This window comes from Gekko japonicus, unplaced genomic scaffold, assembly GCF_001447785.1.
Source record: "Gekko japonicus isolate JY-2015 unplaced genomic scaffold, Gekko_japonicus_V1.1 scaffold154, whole genome shotgun sequence".
Classification (NCBI taxonomy): Eukaryota; Metazoa; Chordata; class Lepidosauria; order Squamata; family Gekkonidae; genus Gekko; species Gekko japonicus.
Genome location: NW_015172008.1, coordinates 1,513,461 through 1,535,678, shown reverse-complemented (window position 1 = coordinate 1,535,678; position 22,218 = coordinate 1,513,461). Strand labels below are relative to the sequence as shown.

The window sequence follows — 22,218 nt, the reverse complement described above, 5'->3', positions numbered from 1 at the left end:
AGGATGATTGACTGTACAGTAGTCGTAATAGATTCCACTTGTTTTTCATCCTGGCCTAAATACTGAGGATGATTGACTGTATTTCACTACAGGATACTGGACAACGGTGGTCCACTGTGAAGTTGTGGGAAAAGGAAATGTTGTGGTTACAGGCCCAACTCCTTGCCCTTACATGCATTTGGGTTCTCCCAAAATGAGTGTAAGGGCAAGGAGTAGGGCCTGTAGCCATGTCAAAACCTATACCACTGCCCCATAACAGAATGAAAATGAGAGGTAGTAGAGGCTTGGTAAAATTCATCTCACCGTATGACTGAAAACTATGCACAACTGTCCACTTGTGCATTTCAAAATGGCACCATATGGCTGCCAAAGTTGACTATTAGGATTTGGAGGCATTCACTCAGCCACCTCTGCTCAGACCAGCTATCGTTTCCCCTGAACCACTAAGGACACTCAGCCTTGCCACAGACTGACATAGTAAAACCAACCACAAAACATGGCAAATTGGATGGAATTATTTCTCAGTCTTCTCCAAAGGCACCTTTATACTCCATTCAAATTTCCCATTCATTTGTTATCCCCCACCCAACACCCTAGCTGAAGCCATGAGGCTTAGACCGAAGGTGAAAAACCAAAGGACACAGGCCTAGTTTACAGCTACAGGAGAATGAGGAGGGATGAAGTGGCAGAATGCTGAGACGGTCTATACCCACTTCAGGCAACAGGTAATAAGATCCCAGCTTTGAATCTTCCTTTATTATGTATAAATCCAGGCAATAAGAAAATTGCCACAGCAGGGAGAAAGTCTTTACTCCCTTCTCCAGGCTTGCAGTGCTGGCTTTGTATTTTCAGGTCGTTTTCAACATAGGTAAGCCTTCCACAATGTGATCTTCTGTGATCCTCCACTTGTGGTCTGACATGATGCAGCCCAATCTGCCACCTCAGCATTCTACCACCATGTATTCATGTACAGCTGAGGAATTATTGGAGGAAGACAGCCTTGATGGGAAGTACCTCTTCAAAAATAGTTTTGAAGCAAATGTCACCAGACATGATTATTTTTGTACTTTACCTTTGTCTCAGTCCTATTCTCCTGAATAGACAGTAGAAGAAGATAGTTGGCAGAACAATATCAAAGGACAGATGACATTAAATAGGAAGAAATATTCCTCAGTATGTCAAATATGGAATAAATATATCTCCACTATGACACCATGGTCTCAAGGTTAGGAAAAGAAGACTGAAATTTGCTTTTGCAAGATCTCTAAGAAGGAAGGAAGGCTTTGTGAGTCTCTGGTGAAATGAGGGGAAGCTACTTTCAGGAAGAGGCAGGAGTCATTTGTGAAGCATTCACTTTCCTCCATTTCTGTTCTTGAGGTTGCCTGTTGTTTTGAAGGCTGAGGTAGCTCCAATAACCTGTCCTCACTAGGAAAGGATGCAGCTTTAATTAGGGAAACGGCTTCTTCAAGAAATCATCTGGTAGGATTGAGAGGCCATAAAAAACATTACTGGTGTGCCAATCTCAGCAAATTCTTTTAAGGAATGGCTGGCCTTCAGATGTCTATATTGGGATTAGTTCTTAGTTCCAAAGGTTAATCAAATGAAGTCATGGTCTCTAATCACATCCTCTTCACGTCATTTGCTTTGTATGGATCAATGAAAGCTAGATTTTTGAAAGCACTGATACATGTAGCTCAGTCATTACATAAATCTGAGAGCAGGTGGAAAAGCTGACCTAATTCCTTTTTCCCTGTTATTGGTTTGGATGTGTGAGTAAAATATATCATATTATGAAAAGGCTCCAGTGCCCAGTAGCTTTAAACACTTTATGTGATTCACAGCTACATGAACTCAGACCCTCTGTATAAAGTTTTGAACTGGTCTTGTCACTGAAACCTTGATTTTAACTCCTTCCATGTGAGTACATCAGTATTATAAATTAGTTTATTGGAAATGTCTCTGACAAACATTAGTATATTATTCCTTCTGGTTCTAAAAGCAAATAGTTCTTCAGACTTACTGGAATGAGAAGAGAGGGGATTCCCTTGTGGCATTTATTGAACATTGTTCTGCGAATAGCACATCTAGCTAAATGCTTGAGTGATCTTGGTGTATTTCCACACACCTCAAAAAGAGACTCGTAGAAATCCCTGTACAACTGCAAGGATAAAATAAAACATGGTTAGATCAATATCATCTCTCTCCTGTACATATCCAAAGACTGAAAAAAACATGTTTTCCATTTTCAGCACTATATTTTTTCACAGTTCCTTTAGTGATCTCTAAAATAGTCTGAAGCCAACTATTTTGACCTTCCAAGTCACTTTGGTGTAAAAGAAGAGAAGAGTGTTTCCTTTCATCTCAAATAGTTCAGTGTCTCTAATCAGAGAGAGAGATCTATAATTCTAATAAGCAAGAACTGGAAACATAGTGAAAAATAAAGGTGAGTCTAGGGGATTATATTGAGCAGTCCCAAAGAGAGAGAGAGAAACATGGCCTTTGGGCCCTGTTCACAAATTCCATAAGGGTCCAGGTGCTCTCTTTATATAATGACAGATGGGAAATGTCCCAACAGAGCCATGGTTGAGATGGTACGCATATATAGGTCTCTCTTCATGTAAAGGTTTCCTCACAACAGTAGAAGTTCCCTAAGAGCCAAGGAACAAAAGGAAGGAATTCTTCCACCAAACAGGTTCTTAACCACTCCACAGGTTGTATTCCGCTCTGGAACAGCTGTTATTTTCCTTGAAGGAATGACAACACTGCCTCAATGTTGTAATGACACTGTGGAAACATTTTCTAGATTGTCACCTCCAAAGAACTGACTTCAGCTCTCTCTCTACAAGTTTCTTCCTCTAAGTTCTCTCCACCCCCCTTCCCCACCCCATTCCAAGAATGAACCAGTCAGGCCTCTTTATTTCCTGTCAGGCAATCTTAATAACACATGACCTGGTCCCAGGCTAGCCTGATCTTGTAAGATCTCAGAAGGTAACCAGGGATTGGCCATATATGGAATAGGTCAGTATATGGAAGGAAGACCACCAAAGAATACCAGGGTTGTGACATGGAGGCAGGCAATGGCAAACCACCTCTGAATGTCTTCTGCCTTAAAACCTCACAGGCTCACCATAAGACAGCTGTGACTTGATGTAAAAAAAAATTGTAGTAACATAGAAGATGTTTGATCATACCAGCATCTTGTTTCCCATAGTGGTTAGTCAGCTGTTCTAGAGGGCCAACAATCAGGGCCTCAAGGCCAAGGTGTTCCTTCAGTATTACCTCCTAGCAATGGTATTCTGAGGTTTGATGACTATGAAGGTTTCCTTCAGTCACCATAATTAGTAGCCATTGATTAACATATCCTCCATGAATCCCTGTTAACAGCCTTCTTTGCTCATGTCCATCATTACATTCACTGGCATGGAATACCACAATGTAACCACTTCTTGAATCAAAAGTTATTCCCTTCTGTCTTTCTTGAATTTATTGCCCATCAGCTGCCTCAGGTAACCTTGAGTCATAGTATTATCAAAGAGGGAGAAAAGCTTCTCTCTATCCATCTTCTGTTCTCCACAGATAATTTTATAAATTTTTCCCAGGTCCCCTCTCGTTAGGCTTTCCCCCCCTATGGTTCTGTACATGTTCCAGCTTTGCAGTATCAAGACCAAAACTGTACACAGTATTCCAAATGTGGCTGCACTATAGATTTATAGAAGGGCATTACAACATTGGCTGTCTTATTTTTATTTGCTTTCCTAATAATCCATAGAATGGAGTCTGTCCATTTTACCTTCACAGAGGCTCTCCAGAAATCACCTCTATCCAGATGGCATTGTTGCTGAACCTAGACCCACGATGTGGGGGAATGCAGTCTATAAATATTTTAGTAATAATAGATACATCATTTCTTAAAGGCCTCCGTTTATATAAATGTGTTCCATCTTTAAGATGCCACAGCCTTTTTGTTTTTGTTGCAACCATCTAACACAGCTGTCCCACAGAATTACTTTTTAAAGTTGTTTCCACATAAAGGTTCTCCTCTGGTTTGGCAGCCAAATTGGAGCAGGTTTCTTCAAAACGTCCATAGATATTACATTGTCTCTTAATTGTCCAGTTTCTGGATTTCCCCCTGTTTTGCTACGAACTTTGCCAAACCTGGTTTGATACAATCTTATTGTAAAGATCATAGTCAAACTGTGGATGGGAAGGTGTGCATTTGAAGGTTCCACCAACACTGGCACTGTTTTTCTTGGCTCAGCTCCCCCTGTGGCCACCATTTTCTCTTATGCATCAGAGATCCTTTTCAGGCTTTTAAAAAATCAGTAATTCCTAGATTGCTATAGCATTATGACATTATGTTCAAGTTAGATTTTATTTTGATACAAAATCAGCTCCGGAGAGTCAACAGTAGTAAAAAAGAATACACATGCAGTGCAACAAGTACAAAACAATGAGCACGGATTAAGAGGGGGACAGAGAAGATAATACCCTCCTCTGTCAGACAGGGAAAATTATTGGGTCTCAATCCACCACTTGCATATCTCACGCACCCATAGGGAGAATTTGGCAACTTTATTAGTTATCTCCAGGGAAGAGTCTGCAAAGAGGAGAGAGACATAAACTTGTTCAGATCTTCTCAGTAAAGTTGACAAAATTGGCGAAATATACTGTTGTTGGATGTTATTATAGAATGGGCAATGCAGCAGAACATGTTCAATAGACTCTACTTTCCCTGTATGACATGGCCAAAGCTGTTGAGGAAGTGGCACACAGTGGTATCTGCCTTCCAGGAGGGTTGAAAGTAGAGCATTAAAGTGTGCCAGGTTAAAGATTCTCTGATATTTGGAGATCTCAAGGGATTTAAGCTAATCTGCTGGTTGAAAACACTTAACATGACTGGATATTTCTGTATATCTGGTTGTAGGCCATGATCCCAGAGCCAGTCTGTGATTCCAGACAATCTATTGCCATAATCTACTACTTCTTCTGAATCCCTAGTTATTTGTTTTAAACAAAAAATCTCTAGCCTTTCACATTGTGGGGGGAAATGCTTGTTGGAAATTCAGAGGAACCCAGACCATAGCAATATATAATTATAATGTTGTAACACTAGAGCACAATTGGAATCACCAATTTTTTAAAGGTCCAAAAATACCCTCCAGTGGCAGTGATGGGGAAACACAGTGGCAGCTGGAGGAAGAAAATGCACATAAATCTCCCATGGGGATGCTCTACAGCTAGTACTAATACTTCTGCATTCACAGCAGTGATGACAGGGAAACAGAGAATCCTTAATCTGTGGGAGCAGTTTTAGTGACTGAGCTTTTTTGAGACAGCCAATATTTTCTCCATAACCACTGCAAACTTTCTTTCCAGTCACTGAAGCTGCAGAATAATATGGATGAAGTTAAGTACTTCTGAGCCTTGCGGACTTCAGTGAAAGGAAATAAGCACGTGCTTTAATTTCTCGGATTGAACCCCACTTGGCTTAAGCGGCTGGTCCCAAGACTCCATTAAACATTTACCTCAAAGACATCATCAGGTACGGCTGCTCTCCATTTTGATGTGGACTTAATGTGTTCATATGAATTCGCAATGACCTCAATTACTTTGGGATAGGAGTAACAGCTCTGCAGAACCTGCAAACAGAAAGACAGGCCCCCACCTGGTTGGGATGTTACTGTTCTCTAGCAACCTTTTCTCTCTGAAACCATCTCCTTCGTAGAAGTATTGACACTTGCCTTTGCACCTACAGATTGCCATGAGAGTGAAGAACCTATTATGTAAGGTGGTATTTTGAGAATTTCAGCTTTGTTTGTACTTTAAAAAAACCATATCTAGTCCTCAAGGTTATGAAGAGAAGTTTGTCACCGTAGAAATTATTCTATGCCTCCTCCCTCCATCATACTCTTCCTTGCAAAAAGGAATTCTTAATTAATTGAAAGCCTAAATCATAGGAGCAGAATAAATTATGCAAGACTAAAAAAAATGTCTTACAGAAGACTTAATATGTGCATTTTGGAATTGCTGTTCAGTGAATGCAGTTCTTTCTTTCGCAGAATACCCATGGTTGTTGGCAGGTGATAGTCACCATATAATAACTCTGGGAGGTTACCAAAGTCCTTGCCACCATCGATCCTGTAAAAATGGAATGGGGTTTTTGTAGGCCATGATCTCAGAACCCTGCCTAACCTAACAAACAGGAAGTTGCTTAAATGTTATCAACCTGCCCAAACTACTTATTTATTCAAATATTTATATCCCACTTTTCCCTGTGACTCAAGGCAGCTTACAAATCATACTGAAAAGCATAATAGGGGTGTGCAAAAAAGAAACAACCAATTTTTTCTGGCTCCATTAAACCTATGGGGGCCATTACAGTCAATGGGCCCTATAAGCTATAAAAGGAGAATCAATCCAAGGGTATCTGGGGCTCTGAGGGGCTGTTTTATTGAGGCAGAGGCACCAAATTTGCAGCATAGCTGCTGGTGCCTTTCCTCAAACCCCCCCCCCCAAAGTTTAAAAATAGCACAACTTAGAGGGAACTGTGGCAATGACCAGTGCAATCCTATGCAGCCTTACTCCTGGCTATAGCCATTGATTTCTGTGGGTTGAAATCAGAATAACTGCATAGCATTGCATTATACATACCACATTACAGAGAAGGTCTAGGGAGAACTGGCATATGAATTACCTTTTCCCTCCTTTCCCCAGATGCTCATATAGGGGATAGAAGGGTTTGCTTTTTTATAAAAATGGGAATGCATGGATAAGGAGAGCTAAACCCTGTGCCCGCTTGCTCCTCATCCTGTATCTCTCCATCCATCCATGGCAAGGCATTTCTCACCTTGCCTGGTACACAACTCCTCCTTTACTACATGTAATGCTAACTCTGGCTCTGACTCATACATCTGATTGCAGCTCAGTACAAGCACCTCACTATGTGTCACGACCTTCACAAGAATGTAAACCATAAAGCATATCTTTCTGTAACAGATACTAAGAAAAATTATTTTGCATAAGAAAACCACAATGGTCATGACTGGCTATAGCCCTCAAGCCACCTTTTCCAGGAAAGTCTAAAGAACAACCTTAGGATAGCACTGCAAGCGGCATAAGGCATATTGTCTCACTATTAGAAATATAAACTGTTGTTGAAAAGCTGGTGCCTTAACCCATCTATACCTTGTGGCTAATAGCCACTGATGGACCTCTGCTCCATATGCTTATCTAATTCCCTTTTGAAGCCGTCCATGCTTGTAGCCGCCACCACTTCCTGTGGCAGTGAATTCCATGTGTTAATCACTCTTTGGGTGAAGAAGTACTTCCTTTTATCCGTTCTAACCCGACCGCTCAGCAATTTCATGGAGTGCCCACGGGTTCTTGTATTGTGAGAAAGGGAGAAAAGTACCTCTTTCTCTACCTGCTCTTTCCCATGCATAATCTTATAAACCTCAATCATGTCACCCCTCAGTCGTCGTTTCTCCAAGCTAAAGAGCCCTAAGTGCTTTAACCTTTCCTCATAGGGAAAGTGTTCCAACCCTTTTATCTTTTGAGTTGCCCTTTTCTGCACTTTTTCCAAAGCTATAATATCCTTTTTAAGGTGTGGTGACCAGAATTGCACACAGTATTCCAAATGAGGTCTCACCATTGATTTATATAGGGGCATTATGATATTGGCTGATCTGTTTACAATACCCTTCCTAATAATCCCCAGCATAGCATTGGCCTTCTTTATTGCAGTCACACACTGTCTCGACATTTTCAGTGAGTTATCTACTACAACTCCAAGATCTCTCTCTTGATCAGTCTCTGCCAGTTGTATAAAATCTCAATGTGATAGGGAGAAAGCTAAACTAGAACGTTTCTCCTTGGCATAGTGGATTTTCTTACATGGTGAGTTTTTGACTGGAGGGGTGCAGCAGCTATTGCAGAACAGCTAGCCACATTGTGGGCAGGAATAATTACATGCATTTCATTTACATGCATTTATAATTACATGCATTTCATTCTTTAAGAGAGAGCTGGTGCGGTGTAATGGCTAGCTGAGAGAATTGCATATAGTCATGCAAGCTCACTGGGAGGCCTTGGGCCTGTAACATTCTTTCAACCTAACCTACCTCACAAAGATAAAGTCAGAAGGGAAAGGATGTGATAAACTGCTTTGGGTCACCATTGGGGAGATGTTGGGTATAAATAAAAATATTAACCTCATATTAACTTTTGAGTGCATATATCCAAGGTGGAAGAGCAGCAGTTATAAAGTATAGCCATATTTATTTCAACTATTTCTACCCAACCTCCCCAAAAACCTGGCTCATGGTGGATTTCTTTTTCGCCAGCACAGAGATTACAATGTGAATTAAACTATAATCTTGTCTAAAAGCAAGAAAGAGGATTGGCCTACTCTCTGGCTTTAGGGGAACCAGATGATAGTCTTATGATGATGTATAGGAGCTTGCTGTAAAACTGTATGTTACAACATCAACACTGACATCCTAAACATGGTTATATCCTTGTAAACCAATTTACTTTAATGGAAGAGTTTAGGATTACACTCCCAATCTCCAAACTGAATTGGCACTGGTTCAAGCCCTGTTCTGGAGATGGCGCACCTCTGTCACACTGTTCCCTGTCACTCAATTTACAGAAGTACAACTGCACATACACCAAGACTAAATGTTCACCTTATGGAATTGTGGAGGATATATCCTGGCAGCTCCATAATTGAGAAGCAACTGGTAACAAATTTCATGCTGGGCACTTGGCCGCACCGATGTCACCTTGAGAACATACTGCAAAGGACCGCAGCCGTTGTCATCCATCAGGTTGGGTTCTGCTCCTGCCTCAAGCAGCATGTCTATCAGTACACAGTCACAGTTCCAGGCAGCCTTATGGAGTGGTGTTCTGAAGTCCTCGTCCCGCGAATTAACTTCAGCTTTGTAGTCGAGCAACATCCTACAGATCAGATGGTGAGCCGTGCTGTATGTCTGTTCCCTAATGTTGCAGGCCCAGTAGACTGCGCAAGCCAATGGAGTTTCACTGTGGGCATTAGTAGCATCAACTGTAGCACCCTGCTCTACATAAAATGCCACCATTTCAGGGATGCCAGAACGAGCAACTGTGTGGAGGGGAGTTTCTTCCTCTGGATTGTTTGTTTTTATATTCACATCTGCACCTTTTTGAAAGGAAAATAAAAGGAAAAAGTTGGAAAGATGCACATTTAGCCTGAGTTCAGATGTTCAGATTTGCAGTTTTGTTTTCATTTTTTAAAGTTGCTTCAAGAATATGGGAGAGTAAGGTTTGGGACATCTGTAAAGCTGCTTCTCCTACAGTGAAACAGTTTTTTTAAAAACTCCCCTTCTGAAAAGGGGAGGAGCAAAGTTTGTGACTAACACAAGGGCTGACCAATCTGTACTGTGTTGAAAACGAAAACAGGTTTCTTTTGCGTTTATTCCAAGGGAGAATTGTGACTAACACAAGGGCTGACCAATCTGCACTGTATAAATTTGTCTTGTGCTGAAAACAAAAACAGGTTTCTTTTGAGTTTATTCCAAGGGAGAACACACATGAAAACTTCCTTATACTGAATCAGATTCTTGATCTCTCAAGGTCAGTATTGTCTACTCCGACGAGAAGCAGCTTTCCAGGGTCTCAGGCTGAGGTCTTTCACATCACCTACTTCCTGTTCCTTTCTACCGGAAATGCCAGAGATTGAACCTGGGACTTCCTGCATGAAAAGCAGAGGCTCTGCCTCTGCACCACAGCCCTTCCCTCTAATATGGCTGTATGTCTGTCAGAAATGTTGCCAGTCTTCTTCCATAGTCTGCTTTCCGCTGCAATTCTCTTTGTCTGCACACCCGGTTTTCAAAATATACATATTTTCTGAGCTCTGTAATACTATAATAACCTTTTTTCTGGTTAAGTGTAATGTTTACCAGGATTAATACTTTAAAAATTTTAAACATTCCCTCAGAATCTTTACTTAGAGACACTAAACTGTCTTAGATAAGGAAGGGTTTCAGAGCTTCCAAAATAATGACAGACTATCATGAGTGTATAACCCTCCTGGAGTTCTTGTGGAATCACGAGGTCCTCCTGGAGGAAATGGTGGCTTCAAGGGGTAGAATCTATAGCATCACATCCCTGATAAACTCCCTTCCTTCCCCAGGTTCCATGAATTTCCCAAACCAGAGCTGACAACCCTACCCTCCGGAGATTGTTCCACTTCAGAAAGCACATTTGGATCCCCATGTTTGTATACAGACATCCAAAATGTGTATAAAATCTCAATGTGATAGGGAGAAAGCTAAACTAGAACTTTTCTCCCTGGCATAGTGAGACTCTTACATGGTGAGTTTTTGACTGGAGGGGAGGCATTCTGTATGCCATCTCTCATACCGAGCTAGCACAGCCGTGAGAGCGTAACATTAGGGATAAGCATGAACTGGTTCACAAACTAAAGTTTGTCACAGATTTTGGGCAGCTTGTGACGCAGTGTTCACAAACTAAAGAACTACCATGAACTTTCATGAATTTTGGTGCAGTTCATGGCAGTTCACAGTGGTTCATGAAGAGCAGAAAGCAGGGGTTTAATGGCGTCAAGCCATTTAAACTCCTGCTTTCTGCTCTTCACAAAAAGCAACTGAGCGGCAGGGATGCTCTGCTGTTTGGTTTAAATGGCTTGGGGCCATTTAAACCACTGCTTTCTGCTCCCCATGAAAAGCAGCGGGGAGCAGAAAACGGCAGTCATGAACCAACCTCCCAGTTTGTATAGGCTGAACCACAAACCATGAACCAAACCAAACCACAAAAATGCAGTTCGTGCCCATCCTTACATAACATTAGGCATTGTGATAATATTTCTCAATATGCACTTCAGATCCTACGCCCTGCTTCTTTCATGAAAACATTTCCATCTAAAAGTAAAAAAGCAGGTAAGCCACATGAAGATTTTAACATGCAACAATTGCGTGTGTGTGTGTGTGTGTGTATTCTGCATTGTTCAGAGCAAACACCTTAAGTATTTATCATACATTACGGTCTTCACACAGGCTGTACATTATTTCCTATACAGAAGTGCTTACAACATAGAAATCATGCCAAGTCCAATGCAGCCATAGCCGCTCATTTAACCCCCTATTTATATTTTAGCTGAAACAACAACCCCATCTAGTGGACCATGAGTGTCTATACTCCAGTAGCAATACACATATAAAGGCTCTCGTTTACTTTTTCTCTGTACCTGGCAAATCTGAACTTGAGCTGCCTTAGCTATATGGTAAAAAAAACACACACAAAAATAATGAGCCCTACAGTTTCAATGCCCTGGATAGCTATGAATGTAGACTGCAATATGCAGAGAGCCAGGGTGTTACAGGGGGTTATTATATAAGTATTTATACCCTGCATTTCTCATGGTCTAAGGCAGCCTTCAAATCACAATGGAAAGCATACAGAATAAAATAATGTCTGTAGTCTATATTTTATGGAAAGGCTTAGCAAATACACATCCCTTTGTAGAGATGGCCTATCCCTCGTCTCTCAGGGAGTTTGTTGCACAGAGTGGGAGCTACAGTAGAAAAGACAGTGGCTCTGGCTGGTGCCAGGTGAGCTGCCTTAAGGAGAGGGACAGCCAGTAGGTGGCAGCCTGAGTATCAGGCTTGCCACACGGGTTTCTTGGGATACAGTTCTTTAGATCAGTGCTTCCCAACCCTTTGGGTATAGTGTAGACTGCAATATGCACAAGTCCAAATTTACTTGATATGATGACACCCACCGTCACCGCCCCCCCCCCAAAAAAATAACATGCACAAATCAATAAAACTGCAATAAGCTGGAACCCACTTCCACAGGTGTTCTCAACCCACTGGTGGCTCTGGACCCACAGGCTGGGTAACACTGCTTCAGATTGGCCTTTGAAGACCTGGGTTCAAATCCCTGCTTCGGCTGTGAAGCTCACTGCACTGGGCGACCTCAGGACAGTCATTCCTTCTCAGCCTAACCCTTTTCACAGGGTTGTTGTGAAAGGGGAAACGGAATCACTCCTTCTGTGTACACCACTCAGAGCCTTTTGGAGGAAACGTGGGGTATAAATATAAATACAAAGAATGAATGAGCTCTAGTATCCATTGATGCTTAGTTCTCTGTGTGCCTCAGGGCAAGGAAAAGAAAGGTCTCAAAGGCTTCTATACATTAAGGGAGCGAGGAAATAATGGAGGCAAGACAACTTTGGTGGATTATCAAAATTTAGCCAAGATTAACTCAGATTTCTGTATCTGTGAGCCTTCATATGTTTGTGGAGAGTCATCTGTGCTGAATGTGTGTACCTGCCCCCCCCCAACCCAAAATCCTGTTTAAACATGCTGTAATGGTCTGAATGAATCTATACTAGCAGAAGCCAGCCATGTCTATGGAGATGAGGATAAAGAAGGAACCTGTTTCTACTGATACTTCAGCAGAATTTCTCACTAACGCTGGCCAATATTGCATACATAGGAGAGTTATATAAGCGAGTCCACAATGGACATCAAGAAGGGAAGCTCTAAATTTACCAGAAATTCAGAGATTAGCTTTGATTTCTTTTTGTTTTGTTTTGTTGTAATAATGGAGCTGCTTGGAGTTCATCTGTAGCTGCTCTGGACCCCCTCAAAAGTACATACCCATCCTCCTTGCCTTTGTTAGAGTGGCCAACCTTCAGTTGGCACCTGGATTCCTACCTGCATTACAACTGATCTCCAGACTGCAGGGATCAACTCCCCTGGAGAATAATGGCTGTTTTGGAGGGTGGACTCCATGGCACTGTACCCCACAGAGGTTCCTTCCCTCCCCAAATTGCACCGCTCCCCATGTTCCACTCCAGGAATTTCCCAAGCCAGAGTTAGCACCCCCACTAATCATAGCTGAGGAAGACTAGCAGTCATTTCTGTTGCCTGTGGGAATCTAGTGTCACAGTGATGCCCAGAAATGTAGGGGAAGAGTTGCTGAGCTTGACTAAAAAAAAATCAAGGCAGAGATGATCCACCAGGCTATTGGTTGAGGACAGCAATGGTATCCTATCATGACTGGCACCCTTTCTCTTTCTCCCTCCCCCTAATTCTGATCTTGTGCTTCCTCTTCCCCTGCCCATAAATGGCCAGGTAGTCCAGAATCAGGATGTAATTTCTAGGGATGCCATCTTGGACTTCTTTCTAACCTGGTCATCTTTTAACTTTCTTATACACTGCTTATCTATGGGTTATCCATGAAAGATGGATGTCTTCAGCTGTCAGGCATGTTGTTATTATTGGAACTTTTAACTTTCTTATTTTAATGTTGTTATTCTTGGAATTTTAATGTTTTGTATATTTGTTTTATGGCTCTGTGCCTTTTTGTTGCACGTCACCCAGAACCCTGCACAAGCAGAGATAGGGCGATTAACAAAGAGGAGGAGGAGGAGGAGGATAGAAAATGACTTTGTGCACAAAACCAGAGCTAGCCTGGTCTCTCAGTAAAGCATGCCAAATAGAGAGCCTAGAGACCCAGTACAGAATTGTCTTGGAGAGGGACAAGAGAACAATGTAGTAACATAATTATTTGGCCTTGTATAGATAGAAGCGTCCTAAGTCATATCAACATATGTATTCGATGTGTTGAGGTCCAGGTGCAGAAGTGCTGGAGTATGGCAGGAAGGTCAAACTTCACAGAAGTTGAGATATGGTTCAAAGACAGGTGTGTTGGCTGAGAGCCAAAAGATAGTACTGTGTATGAGAAACTTGTAATCACTGATTTAAAACAGACTTTGTTAAGATAAAAAGCAGTTAAAATGAACTAAGATTTTATATAATGATGTTAATGATGCTAAAAGCCTATACATATGGGAAATTGAATTGATTGAGAGCTTCTTCTAAGAAGGGGCTCCTTCTCTGTGACCCCTTATCTTTGGGGGTAAGAAACTTTTATCGACTCGTGTAATTTTGTTGATATGATTTTGTTAATATAGATATATTAAGAATGCAATAGTTATACTTTAATAAAAGGTGCAATGGAAGCAGAGATTCTTTAACAGTATTAACTTTTGTACAATACCCAGAATGTACCTAAAGCTAGTAGTTAAATGTTCTGATATAGGAAAGCTAACTAGATTAAGTGCACATTTATATCTGGAACAGGCTTGCCTGGAGTTACCCAGAACACTAGTACAAGTACCAGAGAATGGAAAGAGAAAGAAAAGTTATTGTGGTGTGTCAGAATAGTTACATCAGAACTCTCCTGTGGTAAAAGAAGAAACTGGAATAGAATCCAGGATAACAAAGTATGTAATTCTACTTTTCTGACACTCCTGTAGTTAGTGAATTTGTGGTGTTGTGCCTCTTTGAGTTAGCTGAGACTTCGAGGGCTGTCCTGGTCCAAACTCTCAGACCTAATTTAGACCTTGCTGAACTCTGTTTCTGTACCCTAGCTGTCCTCGTCTCCTGTGGCCTTCTCAGGTTATCTGTCTGTCTCTATGTCAATCCCACTAGGCTGCTGATTCCCACTCTTGATACTAATGCCCTTGCTAGATCTCCTGAGTACTTCTCTTAAAGAAACATTGCATGTACTGAAACTTGCAGAGAGACTTCATATCATTGCAAAATGTAGGTATTGTAAAATGGAGGCTGTGGGAATGAGAGTTAAGAATTTAAACATTTCTGACAGTGGAACTCTCTCAGACAATCCAATGTTTATTAGGAGTACATTCACCATTGAATGAGGATTGATAGTCTAACTGTTATACCCTGCTTATCTATGGGTTATCCATAAAAGATGGATGTCTTCAGCTGTCAGGCATCCAGTATGGCTGCCAGAGGGACAGAGACACATGGGAATGGCGCATTAAATACCCCAACGTTAAATACCTCTGCTGAAATACCTCACACAATGCACTTGGAATCTCCCCGATCTCAATGGTTTTTACCAGACAGATTTGGAGGATCCCTAGAGTGCAATGTGACATGCTGATGTCAGCTGGAAATGACATTACAATGTTGCATGATGTTGTCCCAATTTTTCCCTACCAGCTCATTAAACATCAATGGGAGGACCCCGGGAAGTGGGCAGTTGGTAACCCTAGTGTCCAGAAATCTTCAAATCTTCCAGGCAATCTTCAAAACTAAATTTATATGACATATCAACCATTTTAACCAAAATCTCCACCACCCCTTATATATGCATGGCTCAGACTCCATTGGTCCTCAGAGGAAAGTTGTGTTTCTTTCTCTCCCTGTAGCATCCTTTAATGAGATGGTGGGTTAGAGACAGCAGTGTAAAAACTGAAGGGTGTCAGACTAGTAACTTGTAGCCAGAATTCACACCTCACACCCTGTTCCTTGGGTTTGCATAAATATTGTAACTGTCACGTGAGCAAACAGTAACTGAATTGGAGCAAAAGCTATTTGCTCTTCCAAGAATAGCAGTGCTGGCCTTAGGAAAAGTTTGGTACCCTTCCATAATGAGCTTTTTGATGATTGGATCTAACTCTTGATGACCCTAACAAGTGTTCCTCAGATTGCAGGGCAGGTTTACATACACACAGTTTCATTCATAAAGAAGGCAGACTATTTTCCAATTTTAATATTCCAAGTCTTTTAAAAAAATGTTTTGAGTAATACTCTGGCTATATCTGAGTCTGTGCAGCTCTTCCTGCCAGATCGTGCCAACATTACTGTGCAGCAAAATGCATTTCCCAGCCCTTGGATCAATGGATGCAAAAAATGGAATGGCCCCCAAGAAGGCAGAAGCATTCCAGCATGCAGCAGTTCTATCCCATTGGCTTTAAACCTGCTGCCTGGGAGCCTCCTAACTAAGCTTTTCAAAAGTGACGAACGCCTTTGCACCGTTCGTATATTGATGGGTTTCATAAAATCTCCCTTCAGTTCCCTTTGTATCAGAGCAATCCAATATTCAAAGTCCTCCCCTTCAAGGAGAATCATGAATTGCTTTAGAAATACTTTTGTGCTCTTCTTCCAGAATGTGGGTCAGCTTTGAACATGTCATTTCACGTACATTCAGCTTACACGGCATTTTGCAAGAGTGTCTTGGACTTCTCTATGATTCCTCACGGTAGCAATCTTAGTCCTGCTGTCAACCTTATTAGCTTCATGGGGAATAAAAATGACACCATTAATTTACTTGACTGCCCAATGCAGGAATGTGCATCTTCCAGCAAGAAGAAACTGTTGACAGAGCTGAAATAATTAATTGTCTTAAAGCCATTCTCCCTCCAAACCCACATTCCCCTGCCAAATAATAAACACTGAATTCATTTTATTTAACTTGGGGGGGGAGGAATTAAGATGGTTTGTGCTCTATGCGTGCGTTGAATCTCCTCCATGGTTAGAACTGATACGAAAGGGCCGCAGAATCTAAAAGTTGTATTTACAGGTTTGTCAGTGAATAAGTACCTTTGCAATATAAATAAAATATCTGTAGTCTATAAACCCTGTGCTAAGAAGCTCCCAAAGGAACTGCGGTGGCTCAAGTGGTTAAGACGCTGAACTGCAGGCTGTGGAAGGTCGGTAGTTCAGCAGTTCGAGACCTGGGTGCCGCATGACGGAGTGAGCTCCCGTCTCTAGTTCCAGCTCCTGCCAACCTAGCAGTTCGAAAGCAAGAAATTGCAAGTAGATAGATAGGTACCACTTCGGTGGGAAGGTAGCAGCATTCCGTGCACCTTGGTGTTTAGTCATGCCGGCCACATGACCACGGAAACGTCTTCGGACAGCGCTGGCTCTTCGGCTTTGAAACGGAGATGAGCACCGCAACCCTAGAGTCGGATTCGACTGGCTTTCGAGCAAGGGAACCTTTATCTTTACCTAAGAAGCTCCCAACCACTAATCATTTGTACAGATGTAAAAGTTCACTATGCAAGCATACATTTAATTGTTACTTGAACATAATTTCCATTGTTTTGTTTTAGAAAGGATTCAGTTAAAACATTGTGGGGAGGCTCATGGAAGGACTGTGCTATTTCGCACTGTATAGGATGGCCAATGCACTGTTTGAATACAGTCCTGTGTAGAACCTTCCTGTATTTTAAAGGGTAACAGCAGAGAAAGTAAAAGCCCAAACTTGTTTTGTATACTGGTTTATGTGAAAGGAGAGGTATTGTCCCCCTGCCCACCTGAGTTTTCATAGCTATAGCTTGTTTCATTATTGATGTTCAGAAGGTTGTTCCACTAGGGGAACTGTAGACTGTTGCTGGGTGGACTAGACCCCTCCATACTGAATGGGAAAAGGCAGAGTCAGAGGGGGAAAGAAAGATACAGGATAAGGTAGAGCAGGGCTATAAGGAGGCCAGAAGAATCAAGCCTTGGGTTAAGAATCCTGCCTTGTGGTCCTGACCTGGATAGTCCAGGCAAGCCTGATCTCATCAGATCTCGGAAGCTAAGCAGGAATACCAGGGCCGGGACGCAGAGGCAGGTTATCAATCCACCTCTCTGAAATGTCTAACCCCCAGTAGGGGTCACCAGAAGACACCATGACTTCCAGGCTCAAAAGTGCGCGCACACACACACAACAATCCTGTCTTGTGTTGTTTCCTTGCTTGCACCAAGCTCTATACTACACCCAGTCTAGGAGATCATTCCAATATGTCATCTCTCAAAAGAACATAAGAGAAGCCAATGTTGGATCAAGCCCATCTAGTCCAACTCTCTGTCACACAGTGGCCAAAAATACCAGGTGCCATCAGGAGGTCCAGCAGTGGGGCCAGGACACTAGAAGCCCTCCCACTGTTGCCCCCCCCCAAGCACCAAGAATACAGTGCATCACTTGTCCCAGCCTGAGAGTTCCTATCTATACCTTGTGGCTAATAGCCACTGATGGACTTCTGTTCCATGTACTTTTCTAATTCCCTCTTGAACCTGTCCATGCTTGTAGCTGCTGCCACTTCCTGTGGCAGAGAATACCATGTGTTAATCACTCTTTGGGTGAAGAAGTACTTCCTTTTATCTGTTCTATTCTGACTGCTCAGCAATTTCATTGAGTGCCCACAAGTTCTTGTATTGTGAGAAAGGGAGAAAAGTATTTCTTTCTCTACCTGCTCTATCCCATGCATAATCTTGTAAACCTCAATCATGTCACCCCTCAGCCATCGTTTCTCCAAGCTAAAGAGCCCCAAGCATTTTAACCTTTCTTCATAGGGAAAGTGTTCCAACCCTTTTATCATTCTAGTTGCCCATTTCTGCACTTTTCCCAATGCTATAATATCCTTTTTGAGGTGTGGTGACCTGTACATAGTACTTCAAATGAGGTTGCACCATTGGTTTATATAGGGGCATTATGATATTGGCTGATCTGTTTTCAATTCCCTTCCTAAGAATCCCCAGCATAGCACTGGCCTTTTTTATTGCAGTCGCACACTGTCTCGACATTTTCATTGAGTTATCTACTACAACTCCAAGATCTCTCTCTTGATCAGTCTCTGCCAGTTCAGACCCCATCAATGTGTATTTATATTTAGGATTTTTGGCTCCAATGTGCATCACTTTGCACTTGGCCACATTAAACCCGATTTGCCACATTGACACCCACTTGCCCATCCTCGATAAATCCCTTTGGAGTGCCTTGCAATTCTCCCTAGTTCTCACCACCCTAAACAACTTCATGTCATCTGCAAATTTAGCCACTTCACTTCTTACTCCCAACTCCAAATAATTAATAAACAAGTTAAAAAGTATCGGACTGAGTACTGATCCCTGTGGTACCCCACACCAATCTGGGGAGGCACAAGGCAGGACAGATCAGGAGGTGAACTTACCTTTCCAGATCAACTGCTCGGCACAAGGCATAGAGAGCTTTGTAGAACAGAAGTGCAAAGGCGCAAGCCCACTTAGTGAATAGCAGTTAGGCTTTGCACCATGGCAGCAGAGTATGTTGACACAATCCAGATTGGCTTGCTCACACGCTATGTGGATTGCTGCTTTCCCATTGGGTCTGCAGTTGACTGTTGCTTTGTACTTCAACAGGACCTTCAGGCTTTCCAGGTGCCCATACAGGACTGATAGATGTAGCCCAGTTGCCCAAGAATGTTGCAGTTTATAACTCGGCATCCAATACCCTGTTTTAAAAATATATAGATTTTACAAAAAGCAACATGCCAGGGATTGTTAAGAACTGATGTTGTACTCTGCAGGGTGGTATTGATTGAACGGAATCTAATCCCCTATCATTTAGTATGCATGCACATGAATCCCCAGTGTTCGTACTCCCTATTAATTTCAGCTAAACACCCATATAATACTGGGGTGCTTCGTTGGCTTCCTTCATTGGAATGGAGAAATTATTCCAGATATGGGACCATCCCACGTGCAAGAAAGATAGTTTGATTGAGATACATGCATTTGAGTGAATTGTCAGTTTGTTAAAATTAATTCCTTGTCCAGCTGTCTCCCCAGGACGGAGGATGATGCATCCAACTGTGTGAAGGGAGAGAATGATTAAAGAGTTTTTTAAAAAAATTAAAATGATGCTGAAAAGATCCAGCCCCTTCAGGACTCTTGCTTCCTCTCTTCCAGACAAACAGTAATCCTGAGCCCCTGAAGTTAAACACTTCCCTTTGTCTCAGTACCTTTCCAGTTGATGGGATATTTATTTCCCATATTTATTTCCAGGGCTTTTTTTGTAGAAAAAGTCCAGCAGGAACTCATTAGCATAATAGGCCATACCCAGCAGCAGAAACTCATTAGGCCACACCCCTAATTGCACCACTCATTAGCATATTAGGCCGCATTCCCATGTTACCAGAAGTGTGGTCATCCAGCCACACCCACCTTTTGCTTCCTATTCTGTTTACCTTGTTTGTTGTCAAAACCCAGGGCCTTTTTTTGTAGCAGGAACTCCTTTGCATGTTAGGCCACACACCCTTAATGTAGCCAATTTTAATGAGTTTCTACTGCTGGGTGTGGCCTGTTATGCTAATGAGTTCCTGCTGGGTGTGGCCAACTCGGGAGCCAGCCGGAACTCCGTTCCTGTGCGTTCCTGCCCCAAAATAGCCCTGTTTATTTCCCATATTTATTTCCCATAGTCTCTACCCACACCAAGGCTGCCCTGGGGCAGCATAATGGCCATTTTCACGTGATCAGAGAGGCTCACATTGCAGCAATGGTGTCTGTAGGCAAGTGCTACACAGATCAAATGGATGCCATGGTTACCTTCCATACCTCCACTCGGGTGATAATTCCTTTCCCGTATGAAATCTATTAAAATGTTTACATACATTGACAGTTTATGACTTAGCAAGTAGATCAAGATTTATTTTTAGTTACTTTAACCTTATAATTCAGAGGTACGATCTTATTTGTTCCCAGCACGGTGCAGGGGTTAGAGCATCAGACTAGGGTCGGGGAAACCCAGGTCACCACATCCCTGCTGAGCTCCCTCCCCAGACTCTGCCCTTCTCGCACTCTGCCCCCACCTTTCCAGGAATTTTCCAAACCGAAGTTTGGACACAGGCAATCCCAATTAACAATGTTATTTTCTACTCAAAATACAAACATGTTTACGGTATTTCCTTAAAGTAGCTCCCTGATTCCCACTCCGCCGCCCATTACTCATTAGCACTGGGACAAGATACAAGGACATAATGCACAGCCTCTGTCAATTGGCAATAAAGGTAATGATCAGTTGCTCACAGGCTGGATGAGAGCCCTGGACATGTCAGTTCCGGCCCACAGGCTATATGTTTGACCCCACCTCCCCCCCCCCGGCCTAGAGCTTGCTAAGTAAATCCAGGGTCACCTTCCATTCCTACCGGAATTTACTTTCTGAAAGAAACTATTGTAAATGTGACTTCAAACACAGCATTGTATTGAACGTCCAGGGCCAGTCGGGCCAAAGCAAGGCAAGGGCAGGCTGGACAAACATATAAGGAAACTTTTTATAAATGAGTTTGCAAGCAGCTAATGCATTCTCTTAAGCTTCTAATTTTACATGCATTTCAAAGCAAATGGACTGAAAAATAATGAATATATATTTGGGATTCAATTGCCAACATATGGGGAAGCATTGCTTCACACTGGGATTTTAACACCTATAATGCACACATGCACACACAAGGGTTTTCTGATTTTTATGTCAGCTTCAACTCCTCAGAGTTCCCTGTTTGCAGTTGTTCAGTTATTTTTTTACTGTCTGTTTAATACTTTGGCTCATATTTTCAATCATTAGAAAGAACTGTATACCAAAATGAAGAACAGTAGATCTTTATACCCTGCTTTTCTCTACCTTAAGGGGTCTCAAAGCGGCTTACAATCTCCCTCCCTTCCTCTCCCCACAACAGGCACCTTGTGAGGCAGGTGGGGCTGAGAGAGTTCTGAGAGAACTGTGACTGGCCTAAGGTCACCCAGCAGGCTTCATGTGGAGGAGAGGGGAATGAAACCCGGATCTCCTGATTTCACCAACTGAAAGCATGGTGCCAATTCTTACCTTGTTTGTAAGATGCCAAGAGCAGGTTCTCATCTTCTACTTCAAATACTGTATCCACGTCTATTTGCTTTTGTATCAAAAACTCCTCTAGACTTCTGTAGTCATTTGATTTCAGAGCCTCCAAAAAAGCATTTTTCACCAGCTTGGCTGTTGAGGCCCGTGTCATCCTCTCTGCCATGTTTCCCTTTACTGTTTGTGTTTGTTTCAACTGCTGCAGCGTGTATGTTGACAGTCTGCATGAAAGGGGGGCTCTAGTTTCTCTAAAGTGCATTAGCCTGCAAACCCAAAGATAATTTTAACACTATGTAATGCTGATCTGCTTGTTCTATTTATATAAAGGGAATTCCAGCTACTCGTTCCAACAGGGAAACCAGGAGGACTCTGATCCCTGTATAAAGAAATATGCGCAAAGGAATCAGTCATTCATCAAAATTTTATTCCTGTGCAAATATCCTAAGATTAACTTGGAAATGTCTAAAGCCTTTCTCAATGAAAGTAATAAGATGTACAGATCTGGATTCTTGGCCTAGCTTGACCACAGAAAAACAGTATCCTCAGCTCTTCCACACTGATAGAGTCTGTTTTGGCCTTGACCTGGATAGCCCCGGCAAGCCCAATCTCATCAGATCTTAGAAGCTAAGCAGGGTTGACTCTGGCAAGTACTTGGATGGGAGACCTCCTTGAAATACCAGAGGCAGCAGGCAGGGGCAGGCTTTATTCAGCCACCTCTCTGAATATCCTCCAGCCCCCCAGTAGGAGTCAGTCACCAGAGGTCGC

The 22,218-nt window shown here is 42.3% G+C and overlaps 2 protein-coding genes across 6 annotated transcripts in view; one reads left to right on the top strand and one right to left on the bottom strand.

The window, feature by feature from the left end:
* Nucleotides 1-22,218, top strand: part of PON2 (paraoxonase 2) — an 86,804-nt gene that overhangs the window by 21,414 nt on the left and 43,172 nt on the right. The window contains exon 2 of one of the 3 annotated variants that reach the window (XM_015420213.1): nt 5,377-5,542. The exons of the other annotated variants lie outside the window; for them this stretch is intronic. The gene's annotated coding sequence lies outside the window, so the exon portion shown is untranslated. The remainder of the gene's footprint in view (nt 1-5,376; nt 5,543-22,218) is intronic. 3 annotated transcript variants of the gene reach the window in all.
* Nucleotides 1,213-21,657, bottom strand: ASB4 (ankyrin repeat and SOCS box containing 4). 3 transcript variants are annotated; one of them, XM_015420209.1, is made up of 6 exons: nt 21,442-21,657; nt 18,776-19,075; nt 8,688-9,178; nt 5,526-5,639; nt 2,021-2,158; nt 1,213-1,476 (listed from the first exon to the last, which is right to left on the bottom strand). In XM_015420209.1, the coding sequence occupies exons 1-6, from the start codon at nt 21,617-21,619 to the stop codon at nt 1,465-1,467; spliced, it is 1,233 nt and encodes a 410-aa protein (XP_015275695.1). In that variant the 5' UTR covers nt 21,620-21,657; the 3' UTR covers nt 1,213-1,464. The 3 variants fall into 3 exon arrangements, with proteins under 3 accessions (XP_015275695.1, XP_015275696.1, XP_015275694.1); XM_015420210.1 differs by having other exon boundaries at nt 1,213-1,425; XM_015420208.1 differs by lacking the exon at nt 1,213-1,476 and having other exon boundaries at nt 1,798-2,158.

What these genes read in the sequence shown, in the direction of transcription:
- ASB4 (XM_015420208.1), bottom strand. Translation starts at nt 21,619, where the DNA reads ATGGCAGAGAGGATGACACGGGCCTCAACAGCCAAGCTGGTGAAAAAT. An exon ending in CGAGCAGTTGATCTGGAAAG is followed by an intron (nt 9,179 to 18,775) that starts GTAAGTTCACCT and finishes CCTTTCAAAAAG; the next exon opens with GTGCAGATGTGAATATAAAA. An exon ending in ATCCTCCACAATTCCATAAG is followed by an intron (nt 5,640 to 8,687) that starts GTGAACATTTAG and finishes TTCTGTTTGCAG; the next exon opens with GTTCTGCAGAGCTGTTACTC.